This window comes from Eleginops maclovinus, chromosome 23 (assembly GCF_036324505.1).
Source record: "Eleginops maclovinus isolate JMC-PN-2008 ecotype Puerto Natales chromosome 23, JC_Emac_rtc_rv5, whole genome shotgun sequence".
Classification (NCBI taxonomy): domain Eukaryota; kingdom Metazoa; phylum Chordata; class Actinopteri; order Perciformes; family Eleginopidae; genus Eleginops; species Eleginops maclovinus.
The window spans coordinates 4917343-4945154 of NC_086371.1; the positions used below are offsets into that span (position 1 = coordinate 4917343).

At 37.8% G+C, this 27812-nt stretch overlaps 1 protein-coding gene across 1 annotated transcript; it reads left to right on the plus strand.

The window, feature by feature from the left end:
* The first annotated feature begins 4709 nt into the window (after nucleotides 1-4709).
* On the plus strand, nucleotides 4710-27394 carry anxa5a (annexin A5a). The gene is made up of 13 exons (XM_063876619.1): nucleotides 4710-4728; nucleotides 5459-5493; nucleotides 8599-8683; nucleotides 11610-11704; nucleotides 15152-15265; nucleotides 17331-17421; nucleotides 18804-18883; nucleotides 19220-19270; nucleotides 21623-21716; nucleotides 22840-22935; nucleotides 23133-23191; nucleotides 24313-24435; nucleotides 26457-27394. The coding sequence occupies exons 2-13, from the start codon at nucleotides 5491-5493 to the stop codon at nucleotides 26514-26516; spliced, it is 951 nt and encodes a 316-aa protein (XP_063732689.1). The 5' UTR covers nucleotides 4710-4728; nucleotides 5459-5490; the 3' UTR covers nucleotides 26517-27394.
* Nucleotides 27395-27812: the final 418 nt, after the last annotated feature.

The following is a 27812-nucleotide window of genomic DNA, read 5'->3' on the forward strand; positions in this document are numbered from 1 at the left end:
GAGAGGTACCCAGGCTGTCTTTGATTAAATTCTGTGAGAGGAATCAATATCACTTCGCTTCCCTGAGGGGGAGCATGTTAATTAAACATCGACAGTTAATTTTCTAAATGAGCACAAACAAAAGTAAACATGTTTCAGAATGAGAGATCTTGGGTGTAATGCCATAGCGCTAATATTTCTACCTATAGATTTAAAGGCATTTATTTTTGTGGCTTCTGCTTTGTATTTTGGCAAATCAACTTCTTTTTCTGTCAAGTAATGATGAGAAGATTGAGTTGATTTTATAAAAATAGAAATTCATTTTGCATAGTTCCAACACATAGTTCTTTTTTTCAGTATTATGGTTCATTTGTCAAAAGAACGACAAATATATTTGGTACTAGGTCACTGATAACTACCTCTTTTATTTTCAAGTTAAAAAAATAATCCTTTTTGATTGAATCCACTTAAGAGCCAACAGCTGCTTAGCTTAGCATAAAGACTGGAAACGGGGAGCATCTATCCTGACATTGTACAAAGGTTACAACATATAACTGCATAAAAGGTTACTTATTAACAACTTTAACCTGTACAAAAGTCAAAGTGTATATATTATAATTGGCCAATTCAGACCGAGCTTAGACAGCTGCTAAATCTTCTTGCATACAAAGAGTCAAGAGGTGATGGGGTACGAATCTTCTTGTGTAATTCTTGGCAAGAAAGCTAATAAGTGTATTTCCCCAAATGTTGTTCCTGTGAATATGGTCTGTCACTTCTAACGGTGGATCTGAAAACTCCTACTATCTCTATTTCAAACTGCAAAATCTTCAGGGTTTTCCCTTCAACACGTCTCTATACAGGTTATTAGTGAAACTAATAACAGTTTGCAGCTCCCTTCAGCAACAGAGCTGCAGATTAATGAGGTCTGACATTGTGGGTAGATCCCATGACGCCATGTTTTTCCGTCTCTGTTGTTGAGCTGAAATGTGTCCCCTGGCTCTACTGACCATCTGTCTCGTCTCAATCGTCCTCTAATAGGTAAAGTACCATATGTCTGCGAATACAGTGCACATGTGCAGGTCCAAAAGAAAAAAATCCTAATTAATTCAGACATTAACAGAGAGACAGCAGCTCCTGCGCCTGCTCCTGTGTGTTGTATTCCCCCCTACTGAATGTATCCTGCAGACAGTGGAGAGAGAGCTTCTGGCCAAAGAAAAGATAAAAACATCATGTGGTGAAAGTGGGGGATAACAGTCTCTGTCTCATATTCTGTGTCCATTTTCTGTTCCCATGGTTGTATTTTTGTGTGAGCTAGATGAAAACACCTGCTTGGAGTAGAGTGCTAACATAATCATACCTACACCTGCAGGGTGTGTGTATTAGTAATAATCACAAGACATAAAGCTCACAGCTGATGTTATTTTTCACTTATTAGTCTTTTACGTAACATGCTATTCTCCTACTCACATTTGAACTAACATGCTTGAGTTACTTAACATATTAAAGTCTGCTTTTTTAATCAGGTTTATTGTGTTCATAGAATTCCAGCTAGCAGATGATTAGCTTAGTTTAGCATGGCTAAACTACTGAGACTAGGCCTACACAATGTTCTTGTTACACTTGTTTTCTTATGGACTCAACTAACAAGATACAACATTAAAACATGATTTCTGAGTTTTAGATTAGCTGATATTTTTTCTCAAGACAAAGTTATCTCTGCTTACAATCAAATGCTAAAAAAAATCACATCCTAGCTCAAGCTATATAGCTTTCAATGCAGTAATCCTATCTTAGGTCGTCATGATTACTAGCTAAAAAAATATTGTTTAGTGAGATGTAGAGACATAATGTGCTTAATAGGTCCACCCATAGTCTAGAATATGGGCTAATCCATCTTCAACAGGCAACATGGTTGTAGTAGGCCGTAAAGCCATTTGCTCTGTGGAACCAAGGCTAACGAAGCCAACAGACAAACAGGCCACCTTCCCTACCACCTCCAGGTAATCAATGTTGGTGCAGATAATACTAGCCTAGTATCTAATGTTATTCTATCTTGTGTTTTTAAGTGCTAACTTTGCTGGTAGTTTCCCACTTACTCCGTATAGGACATTGTTTTCAAGGCTCACAATTAACTGCCTTTGATCATTAAACACACTATACTTGAATCCAAGGCTTAAGAAGCTAACAGGCAAACAGGCTAACTTCCGTGCCAACTCCATAATGAATACTGGAGCAGCTAATACGAGGACATCATATTGTTCTGTCTTGAAGTAATTGTCTGACAGCAGGCAGTGCTCATCGTACATGGAGTTTTCTAATTAAATCTGTATTCAAATTGGCCACATAAGAAAATCATGGCCAAAAATTGTGGAAAGTTACCAAACAGAAAAGGTAGATTTTCACACTCCAAAAACTGCCCAGAATATTCTGATGGGCTCAAGCGGCCAGGTAATATTTGTTGAAATGGAGCCATCCGCATTGATAACACCTTCTCAGCAGAGGAGAATATGAAACAGCCAGTGAGAGGTGTGTGTGGAGGTCTTGTGATTGATGATAGCTTATTGTCTGTCAGTCAGCACCTGACAAAGTGAGCTGTCCGCAGGTCTGTATACCTGCTGTCCCATGGCTCTGCGCTCATGAATGAAAAACTCAAAGTGATTCAGTTTGGAAACAGCAAACAACTCAGGCAGCATAGCAGGAAGGGAAAGCAGCAGTCAGCAGATTGAAGCCTCACTGATTTGATAAGTTTGAAGCACATAATGGCTGATGCTTCTTGAAAACAATTTTTATTTTGAGACTAAAAACTTTAATCTTGAAACGCAATTTGACAAATTGATCTCACCTCAATGTCCTGCTGCTCTGAGCTTTCGGATATGGTTCACAGAGTTTAACACTCTCCTTTTAGAAAAGAATGTGGTGTTTTATGTGAATATTATTAACTTTCTGTATGTAAATTAGTAACAGGGCCATTCTGCAAAATACTGTATGACATTCAAATGAGGTAATTTGTCCAGGTCAAAAAATTCAACACCTAACAAGAAAATCAATTTGGGATTTAAGTTACAATTTTTTATGACTTTCATAAAAACACTGCACTGATTGCCCTACTTGGAGGCACTATGATTAATGCATGCACATCATAAAGCATTAAAAAACAAACATATTATGTGCGATTAAGTGGTTTGTGAAATATTAGGTTCAAGCCACTAAAATAAACACCTGTTTGAACATTAAAGCATGTAAACATGTCACAGTAGAGGCACAGAATACAATTATGAAATGTAACAATGAGTATTATAAGGCCCCTTTAAAAGAATTACCCCAAGACTATATGAAATCTAAACCTTCACCATGTTGCCTAAAAAAGACTTATGAAGATTTTCTGTTCCAAACAGTCCATGATCCATTGCATGACTAATCACGAAGGTTCTGGACTAAAATAAAATTCTGCATTAAAGAGGAATGAAAGAAAATGAATCAATTTTCAGTCTGATGAATGTGTTATTAGCAGCTTGTTTATAACTGACTAAAGAAATTGGCTCCACGTCAGTCTGAGATGAAACTGGAGCGTCTGTAATCGGATAACCTGAGAGATGGTGTTCACACTCTCGTCCCTCATTACAGCTCTCACTTTAATTAAGGTTTGCAGGGACAGTGTTGGTGATATGTGAGATGCACCTCAGCGCCTCGCTCTGCTGATCCCTTCACTCCTGACAGACATCCAGCATCTGCTCGTCTCCTGTTTGCAATAACACACGTCCGCCTGGGGTCAACCTTGCGTGAAAACATGTCCTCAGAAATGGAACATACACTGGATTTATGGAAGGGGAAGGCAGCCACCCAATCAAAACGACAGGTTAAATCTAACTGCAATTTGATTTATTATTACTCAAAAACAATCTCTTTCAATGTTGATATTTTGTCATGGAAAGTAACCAAAGAAATGAACTAATTCATATCAGTAAATATATATATATGGAGGTATTGGTCATTTACTCAGGTATTATTCCCCTTAGTTCTATTCTATTTCAATACAATGATTGACTTTTACCTTACTACATTAATTGAGCAATCCTAGTTACCTTACGAATGTGGGTTTTACATCCAAAACATTATGATCTTATAGTATATCATGCATTGTTATTTAGATTAAATGAAACAATAGCTAAATCTCAACCGGATCAAAATGTAAAATGACAATGAATGCATATTCAATCATAAAGTATAGACAGTTTAACATTGACATAGGGTCCTTTTCTGTATTGAGTCATTTTGACTTGTTAGGTAGAATTTAATGTCACTGTATGTACATTTTAATACAAGATACGAAAGATGTACCTCTGATAAGGCTCACATACAAATCATCTGTTCTTTAGGTGTGTCAATTCAATTATTTCAAGAAATGTTGATTAAAACATGGTTTACAGTCAGACATTTTTCTCATTGATTAAATATGAGGAACCCCACTGAAATCAAACATCTTAAAACCGCCTCAACTATTCATAACAACATCGCTTTAGACCCGCTCGCTTTTAAATATTTAACCTTTGTCACTTTTTTAAAGGTCACACAAAAAACGGAGTGCTGAGGGCATGATCTCGTGTTTCCACTGACCGCGCGGGACAGACGATACCTGCAGGAGGAGGAACTCCTGGCAGCTTTCCCTTGTGACGCCGCAGCCGGAGAAAATAAAGAGCTCCGCCTGAGCCGCACTTCACCTGTGAGGAGAGAGCAGAAACACACCTGTTGGTAAGATGACTCACAAATTCTAATTCCTCTGGATTGATGCTTTGTTTTTGGACAGTTGCACACCAACAGTGGTGGAAGAAGTACTCTTTTAAAAAAGTAAAAGGAACAGTACAACACTTTTTAATGTAATTTAAACAGATACGCTGTTATAGTAATAGTTTTACTATTATATATGATGTTATTTAATAGGTGCATTCACGTGGAGGTTGCTTTTTACTGCTGTGTATGTTTAATGTTTTGCTGATTTGAATTCCTATAATGGTGCATCATCATGTGATCATGCACAATATTTTAAGGTCATCATGTTTTTGTTTGCATTTCACTGTCCATTGAGGATATGTATCTCTAAAAACTTTACTTTTTAGACTCCTGTTTGTAATTAGACTTTGTAATTGATTGTCCAGCTGATCCAAGAGGCATTTTAAGTAGTTTAGAGAAGTAGGAGGATTTCTCAATCTATAAAGAAAGACTCCAAGCTTAAGTTTATTAAAACCATTCTTATTCAATTTCCCCAGATGTTGTGTTACATGGTATGAAAAAGATGTTCAGATTACAATATTTTCCTCTTAGATGAAGTGGAGTGGAAGTAAAAAATAGCGTACATTTCAAATATTCAAGAAAAGTGCAAGTACCTTGAATTTGTGTGTCAGTACTTCATAAAATACACATTTCTACCACCTACAAGTACATATTACTAACCATGCAATATATCTGTTGCACTTTCTTTCAGTCTACTACGGTTGTCTTCAATCAGCAGAAAGAATGGTAAGAGTTTCCTTTCCTTTTTTCCTTTTATTTTACATTTAATATCCCTTAAGTATGTACATCTAATATCCCTTAAGTACGTACATCTAATATCCCTTAAGTATGTACATCTAATATCCCTTAAGTATGTACATCTAATATCCCTTAAGTATGTACATCTAATATCCCTTAAGTATGTACATCTAATATCCCTTAAGTATGTACATCTAATATCCCTTAAGTATGTACATCTAATATCCCTTAAGTATTTAAAGTTAAAGCTTTGGAAACTGCCAGAAACAACTCTGTTTTTTTTGGTTTTGGAGTTGGTATTTAATGGGCATTCAGTGAACGCATATCTTCTCCTAGGCCATCTTTACAGTGCAAAATAATAAGTCTATACATCTTATTGTGATTCTGATCCAGGGCTTCACCCTTCCCCCAGGTTTAATGGCAATTAGCCCAGTCGTTTTTCCTGCTAACAAACATAGCCTCGCTGTTGGAGGTTATTAAAACTAATGTTGTTTATAGCACCAGAATTAACCTGGATGTTTGTGTAATGAAGTGTGTTTTGTCTGAAAGGTCAGTGTATATTTAAACCACACTGAGACCTGTAGTGCTGCATGATCAGCCTTTAACAATACTCATCACAAATAACTGTCAGCACCAGCCTCTGATTCGCATTCATCACTCAATGCTTTTTATTTGCATTCATTTTAATTTCATTAAATCCTAATTTATTTCCACATTCTCATACACTGTGATCTCTTGATACGAAGGCTATAGATCCCCTTACTTGTTGAAGATCCCTGATTCACTAAAAGGACGATCTGCGACAATGCACTCATTAGAAAAACATCAGTACGACTCGGGCAGTAAACCCACATTAGCGCAAAAGAGAAGCAGCTTCATTTGATATCCTGGTTTGAATTTGATCCTCTCGAGTTCATTGACAGATCTCAGACTGTCTGATGAGCATAAGTTGATTTAAGACGTGAAGTGAAGGCAGGAGTTCAGTCTAAGTCGATAACGGTGGTGTAATCAGCAACCTATTGTGTTACTATTTGCATGGAAACTGCAGGTAACTCTGTCTGTTGTCTCCTAACTGGGTTACAAATTCTAGAAAGCACAATTCTGAGAAAATGCTCCCTGAAGGCACTTAAAACAGCGGAGTCGTCTTTGAGATGAACGTTGCCTTTGATTAAACCATCTGCAAAAACAATAGGCATCTCCTGTTTATTAGTGGTTGTAAAGGCTTTTTATTATGCTGCCATGTTGTGCTTATCAATTTGAAATTAAATAGCTTAACCATTTAGCGATAAAGTATTGCCACAAGCATTGTACAAATAATAGCATACAGCGACCTACCTATACATTTTAAATAAAGAGTCTATTGAGCACAGCCAAGATGAACATGTTTATTTTGTGTTTAAGGAAACCAAGGTACTATTTTCTCCACTACCAACTCTTTAAATTATATAATGGTAGTGCATTGAATCGTCTGTTTGGATTTTCTTTTGCAGATTTTCAGTATATCCTCTGGGGATGTTAGAAAAGGCTTTACATTTCATTGCAATCCATCCAATGTTTGTTGAGGTTTCTCACTCCGAACTCAAAACGTGACAGAATATTGAAAGCCGTGCAGCACATGTTGAGATATTTCTCTGGCTGAGTGAAACCTTTGAACTGCTGCTGGGGCTTGATTCAAAATCCGGGGGGTTCATTAGGATTCATCCTCTGGAGACGTTAAAATGTCTGTATCCAATTCATTGCAATTCATTGAAAAGAAGCAAAGATATTTCAGCTCAGACCAAAATGGTGCTTAATATTACCATCCTGACATCTGCAACGTTAGCAGGGATACTGTATAATGACAGCTTGAAAGCTATAACTGAGGTCTTTCTAAAAGATGAATAAGAAATCATGGTGACAAAAGACAGAACAATTGAGCGTACAATAAACGTTGACTCACATATCAGTAATGAATGTGGGTTTAGTAATAGCTCATGGCTATTTTTACAATGGAAGAGGAATCAAAGACGCATTGTCCCTAAAGAGACTGAAGTGTCAAATCTAAATTGAGTTTCATGACGCAGGCCGGGTCAAAGCTGGGACAATGGCGCTTTAAAGTGACACTTCGAAGTAAACATCGACATATTGCTAAAAGAGGTTCTTGAAAAAAGATGATAACTCATAAGAGAGATTATAAAAACAGAGACCTTTGCTGAGAGGAGCTGCAGATAATATTCCTCCACCTCTCCTACCTGCTGGGTTGATCCGAGCTCTAGCCGAGGCAGTTCTTATATTGCTTTTCTATAAATGACATTTTCCCTGAAGAACAATCTGCAAGTGTCTTTTAAAAAGACTTGCGTGACACAAAGCAGCAGCCACACTGGATTGAGGTTAAGGTACTTGCCTCAAAGTTATGGAGGGTTTTTATGGTGCTGCTTCCAACAGTTTTCTGCAGTAATGTCTACTACCTCTTAATGTTTTATGCCCATGGTTTTTATTCTTATTAAGGAAGGGGCTTCTCATATAATACACACACCATTAGAGGGCAATAAAAATGTGTATTCAAGCAATATTAATTGCCTTATTGCATCTCTTAAAGTTACAGCAACCCAACTAAAGGGGCCATATTTCGGTTTTGGCTTTTTAGGGATTTCTCGTGTGCATGTAAATGGTTTGCAAAGGTTAATTACCCCCCCACCTCCTTTCTGAATAAAATGTCTCCATTGAACTCCTTGTTTACTTCCATAACATATCATAGTGACATCACTGTGCAACCACTATTGGTTAGCGCGTTATATGCTAAGGGGCGGGACAGCTCCAATCGGTTGACCAATCACAACAGAGCCGGCCAGCTAACCATAAGAGCCGACTGGGTTTCAGACAGAGGGTGAAAAGACAGTATGAGAACAATAAAGCTGTATGTTGTCTTCCATTAAATTGAGATTAAATCTGTCTGATCAACTGAAATATGGGGATTTTGTTTTTTGTAGTTGCTTTCTGGAGGAACTCATGCACATAGAGAGAGATTTTAACAGCCGTTTCACCTACCAGCGCAAAGAAACCTTTGTTAGAAATGTATTTATCATTCATCATCATGTTGCTCTCTTCCCGCAGGCGTACAGAGGCAGCGTGAGACCTTTCGTTAACTTCAACCCCAAACACGATGCTGAAATACTCCATAAAGCCATGAAAGGAATAGGTCAGTTTTCTCACTCTTATTTATGCTTTTTAGTTTTTAATACTTACACTTAGCATGTTATCCCACAAGGAAAGAGAAGCATATGTAAACTATTCACACAGTGGAAGGTGTTTTTAGGTGGAAGTTGCAATTAACATAGCCACACCCTCAGCACAGAGTTCCCACGGATTCATGACATCTTCTATGAATTCAAGGGGGAAAATGTTATATACAGCATATACATATAAATAAAAATAGACAGACATCATTGCACTCTTTACGGTTTTGTCCCTGGCAGTAACGTCATTTCTCCACCCGCTCTGGAAACGATAATTGAAGTCGAATGATGCAAAGCAGAAGACATATTTTAACAACAATGACTCAGCTGTCAGGGTGGACTTTCCGTTTGCTGTTCTTAGTTTAATTTAGGTTTAATTTAGGAAAAAGCACATTGACTGATGTGACAGTGAAGCAATTGTTGTTCCCTTAAACTGGCCACTAAAATAGCAAATAAAACCCACAACATATAAAACAAACCGAGAAGAATAAGGCAGAAACATGCAAAGCACGACAGTTCGAAAGTAGGCTATTAATACCAAATGTTATGCATATAACCAGTAAAAACAAGCATGCAGTGACGGTAGGATGGCAGGTGTGGTTGATTTTAACTGTGTTTCGACATTCTTCCTGTGGTGCAAAAGAAATCATTTCAGTTTTCACAGTGTGCTTGGTCTGATTAGAAGAGAAACTGAGCACAAGCAGAGTTTGAAACTTATGTTTATAGCAACAAAGACATATTAACCTGCAAAAAATCCACAGTAATGAGCACTTATTGTAGCGTCAAACAGACACTGAAATGACTATAATATGACGGCACAGGCAGACGTGTGATAAACAATCTGAAATGGTCATAATAGTTTCAATCATTCCTAAAGAGATGAGGTGACATAGCATACAAGTGATACCAAACACAGAAAAATGACTTTCAAGAGAAGGTGTTTGTTAGAAAATACATGACATTTTTGCACAAAATATTTTACATAAACCAAATTGTTGCAAAACATGATTAAATATTTACATTGGGGTACAGTGTATCGTGACTCGGAGAACAGGTGTGAGGGTTCCCTGTTATGTGAGCAGCCACAACAACAGCGGGGTTATTAATTACTTATCGGTTAAGGCTATCACGTTGTCAACTTCCTGTATTTTCTTCTAGGCCTACCTGCTTTACATAAGGGAATACTTTGCCCCTAAAGCCATTATTTTTATGTCTGATACTCTGGTGAGAAATATCCTAACCTGAGGAATCAATGAATTGAAATAAAAGGGCCTGGACTCTTAATTAAAACATCACTTACCAAAAATTACTCCAAATCTTTTCCATTATTTGATACTTTGTTAACCCTGGAGGCATTCCAGAAAAAAGAGGAAGTTTCATTCAATATTTAAATTTGAGTGAGTAATTGATTAATTGATTTTGGAGGTGATATTCCTTTAAAGGGAGAGTGGATATACTAAGAGCACAGGCTCACAAAACAAAATGTCACAGATCCGTTAACCCAGCAGTCATTTGCAACAGATGAATAATTGAAAGGATGTGTCACGTTATGTAAGTTAATTTACGTCTCTGTTTGAAAGCTGTTATGCATATCTTGGATGAATGGCCGTGAATTGCTGCATATATAAATACATTTCTATGCTTACAATACTTTGTTTGACAACTGGTGGGAGCAACACTTTACTATTCTTTTAAAAAAGATTATCCAAATGCGAAGAGGTGGGGACAAAATTGGCCACTTCCAAAAGTGGTGGGGACATGTTTTCAGCGTCCCCAGTATAAATGAAGCCTATGCTTGGATGACATTTCAATAGTATGAGTTTTGACCCCGGCTTCCTCTCTCAGGGGACGTTATTTTTAATTCCATTAAAGCAAAAAACACCCGCCTGCAGTCATTAGTGCAAATCAATAGGTCAAATAACAGTCATCAAATTAAAGGCTGTACTGTGCAACCATTAAAACTCAGTCTTTCTTACCAAATATAACCTTACTGACAATCAACACCTTCTTGCTTCCTGTCAGTTCATTCTCACAATAAGAGTAATTAGGAAGTATCCAGTGTGACATAAAGTAAAATACAAGTGAGGAGCACAATAGTGACGTGAACAGACGTTACTAGTCAGAGCTGTGATCACAGATCAGCAGGGCTTTGTGTCATAATTACCTCGGACTAATTTGACATTTTGATCCCTCTGCGGAAATAACACAAGCTGCTCTTCAGCCTGTTTGTCTTGGGGAACCGTGCTCTCTGAGGTGCAGGTGACTGTGGAGAGTATTGATTGTTGGTTTGTGGCTTTGCCAACTTTTCATTAAGGAGGAGATTGCGCGCTGTCAATTATTTTCATGAAGATCATGACTTCTGTTAAAAGGTTGGTACAAACAGGATATTGGGTTTTACTTAACAATAGAAAACAATTTGGATTGTAATTTTCGCTGGCATGGGATTATGTAAAGCTCTATTTTATACTACCTGTGTGGAACAACATGCAGATGATATTAGACTTCTAAATCCCTTCTAAGAACACACTTTTATAAACGGGCTTGAATGGGAATCACCACTACGCACTATAATGTTCTGTAAAAAATATCTGTTCATTGCACCTTCTGTTGATTGGTGTGTTTAGTTTAGTTTTCAGTTTCTCTCCTGTATTACCTCTTAACAAAGTCTCATTTGATTAGAAATCCCTTTAACAAGAGAGTCCTGCCAAGATAAAGACTACAAATCAAAACAATACAGAAAACAAATCATAGTGACAATCAGAAACGTCATCAAACAAAGCATCTGCAGACAGAGCTAAACATCAACATTATATTGAAATAAATGCCTTTGAAAATCACATTATCCTCATAACTAGATGTTATTTAATGCTCGCTTGACTCCTGCTGCAGGTACGGATGAAGACGTCATCCTCATGCTTCTGACTTCACGCAGCAACGATCAACGCCAGGATATTAAGGCGGCGTACAAAAAGGCTCACGGAAAAGTAAGCTGAGCTGCTGCAGGGGAAGCAGAGAGACGACCTGCTGACAGTCTGATGGATGGTTACTGATCATGTCACCGTGTCCACCAAATCACGTATAGACACCTAAAGTCACTGATACAATATATCTGATTAAGTGCACCTACTCAGGTTTCTCTTTCTCACATCCCTTTGTAATTTATATAAGGCTTGCATAATTCACAACGGTGGTTCTTCTAAACAAATACTATCACAAGACTAAACTTCTGTGTTTCTATCCATCAGTCAAAAAGTAAGTTTTACTTTTACTATGAAGACTTGCTGAAGCACATTTTGCTGTTGTCACTTCTGTGTTAATTCTAATCTTCTAAGCAAATATGGGGGGGGAGGCTTTATTTGATTATAGTTTTATTGTAATTCAAGTGGTACCTCAGGGTAGGCAGTTTACTGGAAAATGTTAACAAAAACATCCTGCTCTAATCAGAAAATACAGATCTCCTCCTGCAGCTCTCCTCTTCCCTTCTCTGTCCACGAACCTACAATCAATAGCAAGGGCATAATCACACATTTCTTACCTTAAACTGTACAATTCAAACATCATCTATATATTGATTGTGGCCCTGATGGTTTTATATGGCTGCAAGAATCCCCTTCTGTTTTCTTCGCAAACATGTGGTCTTATAAAGCCCTTTGAGATGTACTGCTGTGGTTTGAGGCTTTATAGCTACAGAGTATTTTAGAGATGAAGTAAATGTTGCCTAGGTTTAGCCCTCAGCCTGTGAGCTTCTGGCTACAGTAAGCAGAAGGCTTTCTATTTCTAAAAAGGCTTATACTGTAATTTGTCAGACTCTTTTCCTTGTATAAGTCCATCACCTTTTGTGGTTTGCTTTAAAGTGTAGGCAGTTGTTGCCAATGTTAGGATGATACGTTGTCCTGCAGGATATTCCGCTCCATCTGCAGTACTGCATGCTACATCACACGCCCCTTAGATAACCTTGGAGATTTTCCCTAACCAATCCAAGTGCTCGGGCTTAGACCTATCAAATTTCTTTAAGCATTTAACCACCCTTATACTGTTTCGAGGGCGTGTCATGTAGTATTTTGGAGTTGCAGATGGAATAAGCATTGGAATGTTTTGTATCTGAAATGGTAAAAAATGCCCTCTTTCTGAAATGACTGAAATGTGATTGGCCAAAGTCTCCGGTTAGATTTTCTAAAGCCTGAAAACCAATAGAACGTCTGGATTTGTTTTTAGAATTGTTGCCCATCTACATTAATTTGATAAAAAAGCTGCTGCCTACCCCAGCTTTAAGTAGAACTGTTGCTACGGTGCTTTTTTAAAGGATCTGGCTGATTTTTAAAAGTCAGCGTGCCATCTTAAATAATAACTTCTGTCTTTAAAAATGAAAGAGCTAGAAGGACACACAGGGAAAAATTCATTCAAAAAGTGGCAATTTCCCCAAGTCTCTGAGGACCCTAGCGCAGTGCAGTTAGTTTCACACGACCCTGAGCATTTTACGCTCCCCTGCTCTCACTCCTCACACTCTTCTCACTTCTCTATCTCGCTGTCAAGCTATTTTATGATCACCTGTGGATTGAAAGCAGCGAGTTAATTTGCTTTTCTTCGATGCTATGGAAAAGCCATCGTAAGTGCTCCCTGGAGTATAAGTGGAGGAGGCAGCTTGGGAGGAAATCTGAAAAGACTCCTGGAGTATCTCTGAAAAATCACAGTATTTCCAAATGAACCTTTTTATCAACATTTCTTCTATAAGATTGTTTAAGGATTAGCATTTGCTTTACTCTTTTGAAATGGCATCTGAAATAAGAAATAGTATTAAAGACGAGAGACAAAATGGATATTTTATTATCTCCTCTAGAGTGTCTGCTTTATTCAGTGCGTCATTTATACTCTGCATTATTAACCTTTTGCAAAAACCCTCTACGAAAAGTTAAATTTGATATCGAAACAGCTTGTGAAAAGAGAAATGGATTTTTTTATGTAGAAATATATTTATTTTCTGTTAGAGGTTTCACATATTGAGCCGTTAAAGAGATGAGTGTTTGACTCTATATTGAACTTGCCAAGCACTGTAGATTAAAGGATCCCCTGGGTGTTGTACGCACACACACACACACACACACACACACACACACACACACACACACACACACACACACACACACACACACACACACACACACACACACACACACACACATTATAACTCACTCTTTCACCGTATTTAATGAGGTTTTGCACCCAGCAATGCCCTGATATGTGATGACAGAAATCGATAAAGCTGTCTGTAAGAAATATGTACTATTTGATTAGCTGGTGGTTATACCAAAGGAAAAAAAGATATCTGCAGGTTCAGGTCTTATAATTGTCCTTACTGCTATGATCATGTTGGCAGGAGGATGAGCAAGGGTTATAATGATTTCTCAAGAAGCACTTTTGAAAATAACTTAAATTATGTTTAATTTGCCTCAAATCTGTCTGACTACAGTGACAAATTAATGGAGCAAAAAAATCAATTATGGGGAAATATTGCTTCTATTTCAGCCCTAATGTTTTCATGGGGGTTTTCTATGCTACTATTCTGTACCTCTACTACTACATAGAATCGGAGGATGAAACCCTCTTTATTAGTCACATACATGCACACACAGTGAAATTGGTCCTCTGCATTTAACCCATCCTAGTACTAGGAGCAGTGGGCAGCTATCGTGCAGCGCCCGGGGAGCAATGGGGAGGGGGGGATTGAAGGTGTCCGGTGCCTTGCTCAAGGGCACCACAGCAGGGCCTAGGAGGTGAACTGGGACCTCTCCAAGTAGCAGTCCACTTTCCATATTTTCAAGTCTGTTCGGGGACTTGAACCGGCGACCCTTACGATTCCCAGTCCAAGCCCCTACTGACTGAGCCACTGCTGGACTAGTACTACTACTACCTCTACAACTACTACTACTACTTCCAATACTACCACTACTGTACTTCCACTACTACTACTACTACTACTACTACTACTACTACTACTACTACTATTTCCACTACTACCACTACTGTACTTCCACTACTACTACTTCTACTAATTCCACTACTACTACTTTCTATACTACTACTTCCAGTACTACTACTACTACTACTACTTCCAATACTACTACTTCCAATACTACTACTACTACTACTACTTCCAATACTACTACTTCCAATACTACTACTACTACTACTACTACTTCCTTTATACTTCCTCTACTACTGCTGCATCTTCCAACACTTTTTCCAACACACATTTTATTATTAGTTGGTTTAATAGTGCATACGGCGGCAGGAATTAAGTCTGTTATTTGTAATAACTTAATGGGGAACTGTAAAGTGTGATTTTGCTGCTTCGATCTGTTTTAATGCTGATGTTAAAAAACACATTATTGTTTTCTTATTCTTGTTTTTTAATAATCCTTTCCCCACATAAGGACTTAGTCAGTGCTCTGAAATCGGAGCTCGGTGGGCTGTTTGAGAGTTTGATCGTGGCCTTGATGACCCCGCCTTCCTCCTATGATGCTTCCCAACTGCACAAGGCTCTGAAGGTAACTGATGAGCGTTTCCTCCAATGATCCACTTACAGATTGCAAACTTCATATGCAAATGAATCTTAAACCCGTAGATGAAACAGTGTTGTTGGTGGTGTTTGTGTACAGATGTTCCCAAACATCTGGTGCTGAGCAGCGGACCTTTTAATAGGCTCTCACTTCAACTTGTCCCAGCAGGAAAACACTGGTGAAGGTTCCTTCCTATTAAAGCCTTGCAATTAAACAGCATGCAAAGCCCTGGTATTAGCATCGCCCGATCAACAGGTTTAAATACGCTGTGAGAGTATAATGTTTTTGTGTGGATTTGACATTTAAAATAATCATTTATCGCAGTAGATATAGCATTTAAATATACAATTGCTAATGGAGTGATGATTACCCAACCCAACTTTTTTTGTCCGTCTGCCTGTTATCTACTCGTCTATTTTGCAGAGACAATACAGACTTGTTTAGCAGTACCAAAGAGTTTGCTCCAGATTCAATTTTCTTCCTATAGTTACATGTTTGTTTGTTTGTTTGTTTGTTTGTTTGTTTGTTTGTTTGTTGTTTGTTTGTTTGTTGATGTTTTCTGGCTCTAGTATCAAAACCATAATGACCAGCAAATTTTTTACAATGAATGAATTAGTCCTGCAGTACAAGTGTTGGGTTGAAAATCAGGTTGAAATTTACATTTTAACGACCCCCCGGAACAATATGACCATGTAAGCCGAGCACTCAATACAGTCCTTCATAATGAAAGTCATCTTCCATAAGGTGTTGTTTTCTCCTTGTGTCTGCTTCAGAATTACTCAGGGTCAGGGTTTCAGGCTGGTTTTCATTAGAGCTACTCTTGAGATACAATTTTGTTTTATTATCTTTGTGTCTGCTTTCCCTCCTGTGCTTTGTCTTGGTGTTTCCGTGCAGGCTGTAACAGAAAATTGTTTTGAATGTTATTTATCTTCATATCCATCTGCCAATTAATGTGGCTCAGATGTCACTGAAAAGTAGAAGTGTAACATCGAATCACAAATAATGTATTGGTGATGAGGATCTATTTCCTATTTTAGATTACAGTTACATAAATTATTCATATTTTAATAAATCTTATTATGTTGTTTTTAGTCATCATATACTTAGCACCTGCTGCGTTTCATATCACACTGAAGCCAAATGAAAGGGTCCCTTTAATGCTTTTCTGGGGTTTTCCCTTTCCTGTAGTGTGTTATCTAGGTTTTAGTGCATGTAAATGGTCTGCAAAGGCTAAAATCCCTGTGTTCCCCCTCCGACACACTTCCCCTCTTATCACAAACGCCTCCATTGGACTCATTTGTTTACTTCTGTAACAGAATGATATCACTATTAGCTAGCGCCCCAACACGCGTACATGATAGGCTAAGGGGCGGGAAATCTCAAAGCGGTTGTCCGATCACAACAGAGCCAGCCAGCTAACCAATTAGAGCAGACTGGGCTCTGGTTTCAGACAGAGGGTGAAAAGAGGTGCTGCAGCACAGGCAGTATGAGAAAAATAAAGAGCTTTTTGAACATTAAAGCATGGAGACATGTCCCAGGAGAGGAACAAAATACAATACAAAAATACAAACTCCAGGCTCCTTTTATGTGCTACAAATAGATTTGTTTTTTGAGCGGTCATTATTCTTTCATCACATTGAAAGAATAATAAGTCACACATACGTTTGTTTTAGCAGCACAAATGAATCGTTAAATCATAGTGAAGGCGAAGCATTAAGGACTACCCCTCACCTTCTGCTCCAGTGGTTTGGCTTGTCAGACTTTTTATTTCGCTTGACGGTTAATTACAGCAGAGAGACGTGTGTATGCTTAAGTATGACCAAACCTCAAAGCTAATTCTCTCTTTAACTGAGATGATTAAATCTCTAATTGCATACTTTTTTTTAATGCAGACCTATACTGACATCCTTTAACTTTTCATCAGCTTCTCTCTGTTTTAATCAGTAATACTGCTCTTTAACAACCATAAGATGCTATACGATGAAAACAAAATGGCCATGAGCACACGCTGCTGCCACATCAATGTTCATCCACGTCTTGTTTCTGGTTCCAGGGCGCCGGCACTGACGACGAGGTGCTGATTGAGACACTGGCCTCCAGGACCGGCGAGCAGATTAAAAATATTGTCAAAGCGTACAAGAAAGGTGAGTTAGTCCGTTGTGAAGACGAGGACACATCATGAGAAGTCATTTTAAAATGTGTCAAATGTGTAACTTTAAAGAGCAGCTTTAATGACCTCCAGTGGTTTTACTTTCTTATTTTGCTGATGTGATGTAGAAATGTACTCCAGGGTGTGTCAGACAGTGCATCGTGATATCACTGTTATGTGTTAACATGGGCGACACTCATAAAACTGCTTTCCAGCCTTTAATTACTCTTCAATTCCAACATCCAACATCAAAACTATCCTGATTCATCAGTGAGAAAAGTGTCTAAAGGGAGAATTTGGTGTTATGATTGATCCAATAATGATAAACCCTTTCCCTAAATTACTATTCAAGTGGTTATCTCTGTCCGGAAAGTAATATTTTTGGTTTGGTTTGTTTGCTTTCAACAGAATTGCAGGAAATAGGCAACAACATAACTTAGTTAGGTTTAAGAACAGTTTGTGGTTTGGGAGAGGGATACTTAACGTTATGAACAAAAGGACAACAACATTTCTTTTGGTTCCACACTGGATGCGGATATCGGCTTTCTGAGTGTGTTATATGCCCCATCCATCACCCTTGAGGCCGCAGTCTTTTCATAATGTCTTCTGCCTTCTGCCTCCTGAGTTATAATAACTACTGTTGTCCTTCCTATTACTAATCCTCCCTGGTGTAGCATATCCCCTCTGACCCACATCTATAAATATCTGATAATGCCAATTTAAAAGATTCCAATTCAGCTTCAGAATAATTTATTGTCCAATAAATTGAGGTATAATGGAAATGTGTCTTTGGCTCTGGCAAATAAAATAAAGTAACCCTCACCATTCACAGTACAACATACAATTCACACACAGAAAAGAAGGTAAATGACATCTTAAAGTGCTGACTCTAAACAAAGGTGCTGATTGGTTTGTTTTTCCAGTGGCTGATAAAACGTGTTGTCCCAAAACATGGAAATATCTTAAGCTTTTACAAACCAAGGCATCCAAACAAAAACAAAAACACTGATTCAAGACAGGGGACCTGGAAGTGCAAAAATGCTTAGTCATTAACGGGATTTAGGACTAATTACTGCAGCATTTTATACCTCTTTAAACACCTGTTCTACTCGAATATATCCCTGCTGCCCTAGCTTCAAATTGCAACAAACCACAGTGGAAAAAATACTCTGTGACAACAAATGCAACAGGGTACAGTTTATTTAATTAGGATAAGAGAAGACCACGGAGTCCATTAGCGTAATAATCCAATCTGTGCTGTGGGCCGTCCTCCTGCAGGGCGAAGGACGGCCCACCGGGGTCGATTGCAGCCATTAGTGACCGGTGTGTGTGAGAAGTGTAAGCAATCTTTTGCCCCTCTTCTCCTCTTTCCCCCAGAGTTCAACGGAAAGCTGGAGAAGGATATCTGCGGTGACACCTCTGGGCACTATCAGAAACTGCTGGTGATCCTCCTGCAGGTAGAGAGAGAGAGGGGGGGGGCTGCTGCAAAGACTAATGTTTCCTTTCCAAATAATGAGAGCCTCCGGTGGTGCCATTACATTACACAGGCATGAGAGTTTGGAGCAGGAGGGAATGGGAGAAGGGTTTACAGCCCTCTAACAGAGTGGGTTTCAAAAATATGTTTTGCTGTTCTGACAGAAATGTAATCATGGGACAGAGCAGATGATGTCCTTTTCAGGTATTACTTGTTGAGAGGAGGATTTGCCATCCACACTGACATGATTGCTCTATGTGTTTGTCCGTCTGGTTGTCCGTCTGTCTCCCTGTCTGTCTCTCTGTTTGGTTGTGTGAAGGGGAGCAGGGAGGAGGGAGTGGATGAGGAAAGGATTGACAAAGACGCGAAGGTAAGAAGAAACAACAAGAGAAAATGTCTTGTTTCTTCACACGACATTTGCACTTCACTACAATTTACTCACTAGACTACTCCACTAAATTATCTTGATTCAAAATATAGAGTAATTTGGCCGCAATATAGCTCAGTTAGCAGACCTGGCTGCACATGTACTGAGTATTGGTACTGTACATATGAAACAAAAAGCACAAAAACATTACAGTGAATAAATGATGCAGCTAACAGCCAGGGATATCAACATTAAGGCCCAACATCAGTTAAAAGGGATTTAAATGAATTCAAAGGCATTTTTTCTCATCTAATGTGCGAAGCCTTTAAGAACCAGTATCCATTTCTCAGTTTTGACATGATCATTCTGTAACACCAAATAGTCGTGGGACCCTGAGCAGTGTGGATTCGATTTATGTTTAAACAATACACACAGAATACCTCAGGAGTAAAGTGTTTTTATAATGAAATAAAAGTAGAGAGGAAACGCTCCCCCTTTTTAAGCTGCAACATTTAAGCATTATAATTCGATAATAAATTACACATTATTCTGAAATGGGCCACTCAAAAAAATACGGTTGAAGCTAATACTCGTGTACTCTTACTCAAAGGTATGAGTACTTATCTCAGAGTAACTTCTAGTTGCCTGGCAACAGCAGAGAAGTGGTCCAGCACATAAAAGTGTGATGGCTCGATAAAAAAACCAAAAAACCTTTATACTCTTTGTGGTTTTAATTGTTTACACACATGTGTTGAAAGGAATGTGAAAAGTGTTGTTATTTGTAAAATGCAACATAAAGGGGCTTTAAAATGCTGCAAAATCCTGTGCAAAACATTAAGTAGCCTCTCAGGCACAATGCATATTTGATTTAATTTACTGTCTTCTTTCAAATGTCAACATGTGAAGCATGTGATCATGTAAGTGTGTTTGCGCCCCATAGTGCGGTAAACATAAAGGCCATAAAAGGTCAGGCAAATAGCCAATAGGATAAATTCATTAAAGCACATCAACATCCGGGAATATAACATCTGGTTTCATATTGACCTTTATGGGCCATTACTTGTTATTGATATTGAGTTGTGAATTGGGATCTATAGTGATAAACATTAAGTGATCCCATGTTTCTGAATGTGAAATAAAGCCACCAGTCCTGTTTGACTCGTAACAAAAGTTAAACCAAAGAAATAAATGACAACAACTGTTTTAAAAGAAGTAATTAGATATTTTAATTGAGTAAAAGTGGAAATACCACAGTCTGAAAATACTGCTTTACTAGTTGTAGTCATGAATTCAATATGTCAATTATGTTAAAGGGTAATAATTATCAAACGGCTCAATATGGACAAGTGACTTAATGAATACTTGTGACAGTTGTCGTTGTGTCATTCGGTAAGTTATGTCACTTTTAATGTAAAGGTGAAATTGTTTGAGATGTCCTTGTTATGACAACTTGACATAAACCAAGACAACAAATCATGTCATAGCAGACTCAAACTTAAGAAAAACGCTTAGCTTGATATCTTAGCGCGACATTAAACCGTCATATATGGAAGTCTGCTATGACATGTTTATGACAGGTTTTGTTGTCTTGGTTTATGTCAAGTTGTCTTAACAAGGACATCTCAAACAATGTCACCTTTGCATCAAAAGTGACATAACTTACCGAATGACACTCAACGACAACTGTCATAAGTATTCATTAATGTTTAAGACAGGTGTGATGTCATGGTTATGACAATGTTATGTCAGTCTTATGAACACCCATTCAAGTAAAGTGTTACCCTCGTTTTCAACAGGGTTGTATTTTTAAAGAATATTTTATCATTTACCAACCAGAGCATTTTAATATGTGGGTGTTTTATAAGAGTAGGCACAAACAGCATATTGTTAAAGCATAGAATTTAAATAGTGAGTAAAGTACACGTTTAGGAACATTACCTCTATGAATATAATGGTAATGCACCACTTGTTGTTCTGAATTATGTTAGAACGATTCAACTTGTTATGATATTGTTTGCTTTTCTCCTTCTGGATTTCATTCAGTCTTATGTGTGTGCAAAAAAAAAGAAGAAGCGGAAATACACTATGCATAATTAAACATTAAGAATAAATGGTATTGCTTCATTTGCACAAATTAAAACTTGATGAGAACAACGAACATAGAGCCGCAGGTGGAAAGACTCTAATTTCTGTCTCAAAGCAAAGATTAATTGAGAAAAACAAAAGCTTTCCATGTTGTTTTGATGGTGCGGGACAAAGTCCTCCATCAGGACTGTCATTCCTGCTCTGCTAGTGTGAATAAGTCACGTCATGTACACAAGGTGTGTGTGTAAAAGTGTGTGTCTGACATTTCAGGCCTTGTTTGATGCTGGTGAGGGAAAGTTTGGCACCGATGAAGAACAATTCATTACAATTCTTGGCAACAGGAGTGTAGAACATCTCAGAGAAGGTGAGTGTGTTTGTGCCAACATAATATATGTCAGTATGTGCAAAGGTGTGATTTGTAAGCCACCTGTTGAACAAAGCAAGATCAAAAGTGGAAGTAGCATTACTCAAGCAAAAGTCCAAGGAACTTAAAAAAAAATTGCTGACCTATACTTCGTTAATTATGGGACCAAACCAATATAAACAGCACAAAAGTGTAAAACACAAACAGCAGAAGCAGCAGCAGAGTTTATTAAAGTTGGATGAAAAAACAACCTCAAGCTCTGCGTTAGTCCCTAGGGGGTTAACACGTCTGGCTGCAACAGAAAGAGGTCAGAAAGGAAAATGGAGAGAGTGGTTTTAAGCTGGATAGTGAGTCAGACGAAGACAAACTTAAACATTTAAGTGGATGAACCGGAGCATCAAGAAAGAGGTCAGCTAACGGGTTACCATAGCTGAGGGAAAAGGTGAGTGTGATTCTGTAGAGTAACTTCACATTAAGGTGCCTGAACAAGGCCTCATAGGTAGACAATAAGGCAATACAGATGCCAGTGTCTTCCAAAATGACCTGCAGCTCTTCTGTTGTGACTCTGGAACAACTCAGGCAAACGAAGCAGATTCTAAGCTAGTTGGGATGTTTTGGAATTTGGATATGTTAACAAAATAGCTAAGGTTAATCTGTATGTATATATTGCTTATAAGTCAAATCTCTGGCATTTTGAAAAGGGTGGTGCACGTTGTGTGACAGAAGTTGCTTTTCTCGCATAAGTTTCTACAGCAGCTGGAAGTACTTTTCCAAACAATACTTATATGTATATTAAGACGTTGAGCTTCACTCAGTGTTAACAGAGCTCCAAGCACACTGGCTCATTTGCACAAACCCTTAAAACAACAATATAATTACATTGAAAGTCTGCAAGTTGTCCCTTTAAGCTATGTTGTATGTTTCTGAATATCAAGTGGTGAAGTGATAATGGAATGGTTGTGCTTTTGGGGGATGATATTGTACCTAAGAAAGTGGATTGGCTTCTATAAAATGCAGTAATGTTCACATAACCAAGTGAGTTCTCCTGAAGTCAAACGGTCTAATCTTTTTAAAAACATGTTTCATATTAACGTGTTGCTCTGATTGTATTTATTCTCTACAGTGTTTGATGCCTACAAGAAGCTCTCTGGCTCTGAACTAGAGGACAGCATTGAGGGAGAGACCACTGGGAATCTGGAGAACTTACTGCTGGCTGTTGGTAAGACCGGTGATTTATCGGGACGACACCTCAATGATCACACGCAGCCAACAAAGAATGGGGGCTTTTCTTTCCTGCCATGCATATTAGAATGAAATAGTGCAGATGATAACACTTGGCATTTGGAAGCAGAGATTAACATGACAAAAAATGTCATTTCACACATGACCTTTACATTTCTTTTTTTTTCTCCACAGTGAAATGTGCCAAGAGTGTCCCAGAGTTTTTCGCTGAAGGCCTGTATAAATCTATGAGGGTAGGTATCAGCGTCCGACAGCATCTGACAGTGTATTTGTGTTTTTGTTATTCCAAAATGAGACTTCAAATACCGGGTAAACTAATGCAAAATGAAAATGACACTAACATCAATGCAGTTAGAAGGACTAGTTAATATTTTGGGAAGCACTTCTTTTAGCTGGATAAGAAAATGAAGACCAATCACACATGATAAATATAAATCAGCCACTTAGCTTAGCTTAGCTTAGCTTAGCTTAGCTTAGCACAAAGACTGGAAACAGGAAACAGCTAGCCTGGCTCGGTCCAAAGAGCATTTCCCCACAATTGCAGACTGTGAGTAATACATATACATATCCTAAACAGGTTTAAAGATTCTACAATTATATTTTTCATATAAAGCAGGAATTGGTTGGAAAAATGCATCCATAAATATAAAGAATACATTTGAGATAGAATAAGACGAGATAGACCTTTATTGAGTTGAGTAGGGAAATTCAGGTGTCTTATAGCAGCAACAGCAACAAGAGGGGAACACAGGATATGAGAGCTATACATTCACACAAGGATAATTATATGAATAGTAGCTAATAGAAGTAAAGAAATGTAATAAGAAATGTGGAAAAAATGTTTGAAAAAAGTCACAGTATAACTTCAAATTAAAGGTGTTTATATTTATACAGACATGTTTAATTGCGGGTCTGTTCAACATGTATATTTTAATTGAAGTGCAAGTCCAAGTAGTTACACTATGGTGCAATTCATAAAGACACAGTGCCGGTTGTTATGTGTTTCTATGGATTTCAGTGATGGGGTCAAGCCATTTATGCAGTGCACATGATCAAAAAATAACTAAAACTTCCAACACCCCGGCACTCTCCTTCAAATTAGCACCTTCTGAAAACAAAAGCAGTCATGTCTTTGAAATAATCTTTCTCAAGTGTAAAAATCTCTATCCAAAGTGGATTAACAGGAAGGGGATTCAACTTTAATTAGAAAAATGTCCCTAGTGTCTTTGAAGCACCTGAAAGACAAGGACAAGATTAAGATAGATGTTTGGCATTATTGTGGAATAAAAAACTGGATGAAGATGCAGTTTCATATATATTAACTCCAAGCTCCTGAATTTATTTTTTATGTTAGCGTGCTGGGACTGATGACTACACCCTGATGAGGATCATGGTGTCGAGGAGCGAGGTGGACATGTTGGACATCAGAACTTGCTTCAAAAAGAAATATGGAGCATCTCTTTACACCACCATCCAGGTACTGAAGTTATTATCAACCTTCTCAATGCTTCTGTTTCTCAAAACATGTTCTTAAGAGCTCCAAACCATTAGAAGAAATACATATATTTCTCTAAGACGTCCATTCTGTTCACAGTTTCCCCCTGATGCTTTAAAAATGCCCGTCTCTCCCTCTGCACGATTTAAAACAGAAGATGGGTGTGCTACCATTCTGCTGCTAATACACCATTCATGTCAGTGTGTTGATGGAGTAAAGATTAGTCATTTAGTTTAAATGCCTTGTGCAGCGTGATGAGACTGAGATGAGATGCTATTCACACGAGCTGAAGAGAAATTAGTCAACCATCCCGGGGCCAGATGTTCCTGCGGTGAAGAGTTATTGCCATCCTCCGGTAGAAGCAGCAAAGACCAAAAACATAGTGTCCTTTTTCATTTTATTATAGCAATTATTACTTCAAGTATTACTTCCTTTTTTCACAAGTAGTCATATTTGATAGATGTATTATTCCCAATGATGTTATGATTTCCGACTAATCTCACTGCTAATACTTTAAATTGTCAATCACAGGTGTAACTAATAACTATGGCTGCATTTCATTTATATTTCACAACCATGGTGCAATGCATGATGGTTTTTCTGCAATTGCGTGCTGGCTCTTTGAAATGACTCATAATTAATGCATTAGTTTCACCTGTGCTTCTCATGCTGTAAGGTGTTCATGTTATGAAGGAGGAACCATAATAACACATATCCTATTTGTTAAAAGCTGTAAAATAAACTCACTTTGCCAAGTACCAGAAAAAGCAAACTTATAGCAGCCACATACTGTCATTTGGGATAATTGAACCAACATTTGTAATAGATTTATGGCTTTCTTCATCAATGCTACAACCTAACATCTAACATGACATGCAGAATAATACAAAATGTCTACTTTGAAAATCCTTGTTTTCACCAATTCCTGCATCCTCACACTCCACACACTTGACTGCCCGCTTCTTTACCGATACAGCTAGCTCAAAGAAAGAAACCAATCTCCTTCTATTCATAATTATGTTGAATAATTCACAACAATATTACCAGCTGCTATAAAAACCAGTCCACGCCACATCATGTAGGGTTTGTGGGAGAGAAACTCCTTCTGTACGGTACTTTGTGATTTCAGCCTTTGCACACCATTTACATGCACAAAAAACTATATAAGACACTACAGGAAAGGGAAAACCCTAAAAAGTATAATATGCAATAGCATGCTCAGTATAATATAAACTGAGCATGCCAATAGAAGCTGCGTCGTGTAATTTGAAGGGCAATGGCTCGGAGATTTGTGACAAAAACATCATTCATTATATTTGACAGCCACCTTTGTGAAAAGCAACAATGACAATGGGAGAGTTTTGAGATTCAGTGTCTGTGTCAAGGACACTTTGACATGTGGGGAGGAGGAGCAGACGCTCCAAACACCTGAGCCACAAACGCCCACACACACACACAAAGCGACATTGTGGCATACAGGTGTCATTGGAGAAAAAACACCAAAAGGCCATTTTCAAAATAAAATATCCATTATATAAAATAAAATAAATACCTTTAATAACATTGACTTTATGTTTGGGAAATGATTTGAGTTACAGCAGCCTGTTTACAAAATAAAATAAAACATGAAAAAATATATAATATCACAAAAATATTAACATTAGAAAGATAAATATATATAGAATACACATCATAAAATAAACAAAATAGGTAAAAATAAACTGTAATAGGCCAACATGTTAGTCATTATTAGGATACTACATTATTGTATCTTTATTGAACTAGTATCATGCATAATAAACAAATGTCCAGATTATAGCTAAAGCTAATTTCCATCTGCAGTCCCTGAAAACCTTATTTACATACATTACACAGGTGCCAAAAGCTCAAATTAGATGGAAAGAAACGTGTGATATGTCTATCCTGAGTTGATTTAGTAAGTTGAGAGTACCCTTCAGAACTTTATAACATGCACAATAATGTAGTGTGTGTTGTTTTTGCAGGAGGACACAGCTGGGGACTACCAGAAGGCTTTACTGTACCTCTGTGGTGGGAATGATTAATGGTGTTTGAGTGTGTTTAGCAGCACTGAATGATGAGCTGCTGCGGGACACAGATCCACATGTGATGAGGTTATTGACCTGGAGTGGTTGATTCTGTCTGACTTTGGCTTGCTATTGATTGAGTTAGTGTGAGAAACCCCCTTGACGTTTTTTGAATTGTGACAAAATACCTCTGCAAGAACTGCAGTTAAAGTGTTGTATCTGCTTTTGGTTTAACACATACACCGAAAACAGCTCAATGTCGAGTACAGGTTTTGTTTTTAGTGTAGTCAATAAAGGTAGCTATGTTGAAAAATATAAATATTTGCTTATTTTCTAAACTTTTCCTCCTGTTTTGAATACAATTGTTCACACAGCTGTTTCTAATACTCACAGCGTGTGTAAAATGCAGCTTAAAAAACACAAGACGGCTGCTGAATTATTAAACGGGACATTTCCACAGCTCTCCTGCTTTCATTCATTACAAATGAACCGCTGACTTGGATTACAATATCGATGTCAGTGATCAATAAATAATGTGACACTATTGGACATTTGTTGACCAAAGACATCCACGACCTTGATGTCTTTCTGCATGAAAAGGACTAATGTAAAACAAATTGGGTCTTAAGATCAATAGCTTTTTGTTGGAGTTGAACCACAGGGTGGCAGCAAAGTCTGAATTGAACTCACTCTTTTCATTCTCAGAGACTAAAGACTATTAAATACCACTAAATGTAATCCGCTTTTACTTTGAAAATCACATTTGATCTGTATGTTGTCTCCCTTAATGTCATGTTGTGCTATTTAGAAAAAAACTAGGTTTTACAAAGTTCCCGTTAACCAAACACTATATTTTAATAGCTTCAGAGCTCACATTGTTTTTAAATACTTTTTATATAGAAGATACAATAAACAATAATTAAGAACCCCTGTTGTCAGGACAAAAAAATGGTCCTGACAACAGGGGTTCTTAATTGTAAGACCTTAAATAAGGAGCTATTATTTGATCTATTTATTGTCTTTGAATCGAGTGGGATGAATACACTACATCAGTTTCCCTTCAAAACAGGGTGATTCTTAAGTGAGTGAAAACAGAAAGTGTATTTACCTACCACACTCTTACAGAATATAGAAATATATGCCCTTATAATGACTCAAACACAGGCCTATATGTCAGAAAAATGAACCTGTGGTTATTTATAGACGTCTCTCTGTGATTTACAAGCCTCTCATTATGTTCATTAAATCTTTGCATGCCAGACGTTGTGTTCTGAATTCACAAACCACCTGAAGGTTCAATTTGGAAAACGTTTT

Bases quoted from the DNA above. Each gene is read 5' to 3' on its own strand.
- anxa5a (XM_063876619.1), top strand. The intron at 23,192-24,312 runs GTAGGTATCAGC...TTTTTATGTTAG, and splicing joins GCCTGTATAAATCTATGAGG to CGTGCTGGGACTGATGACTA. The intron at 24,436-26,456 runs GTACTGAAGTTA...TTGTTTTTGCAG, and splicing joins CTCTTTACACCACCATCCAG to GAGGACACAGCTGGGGACTA.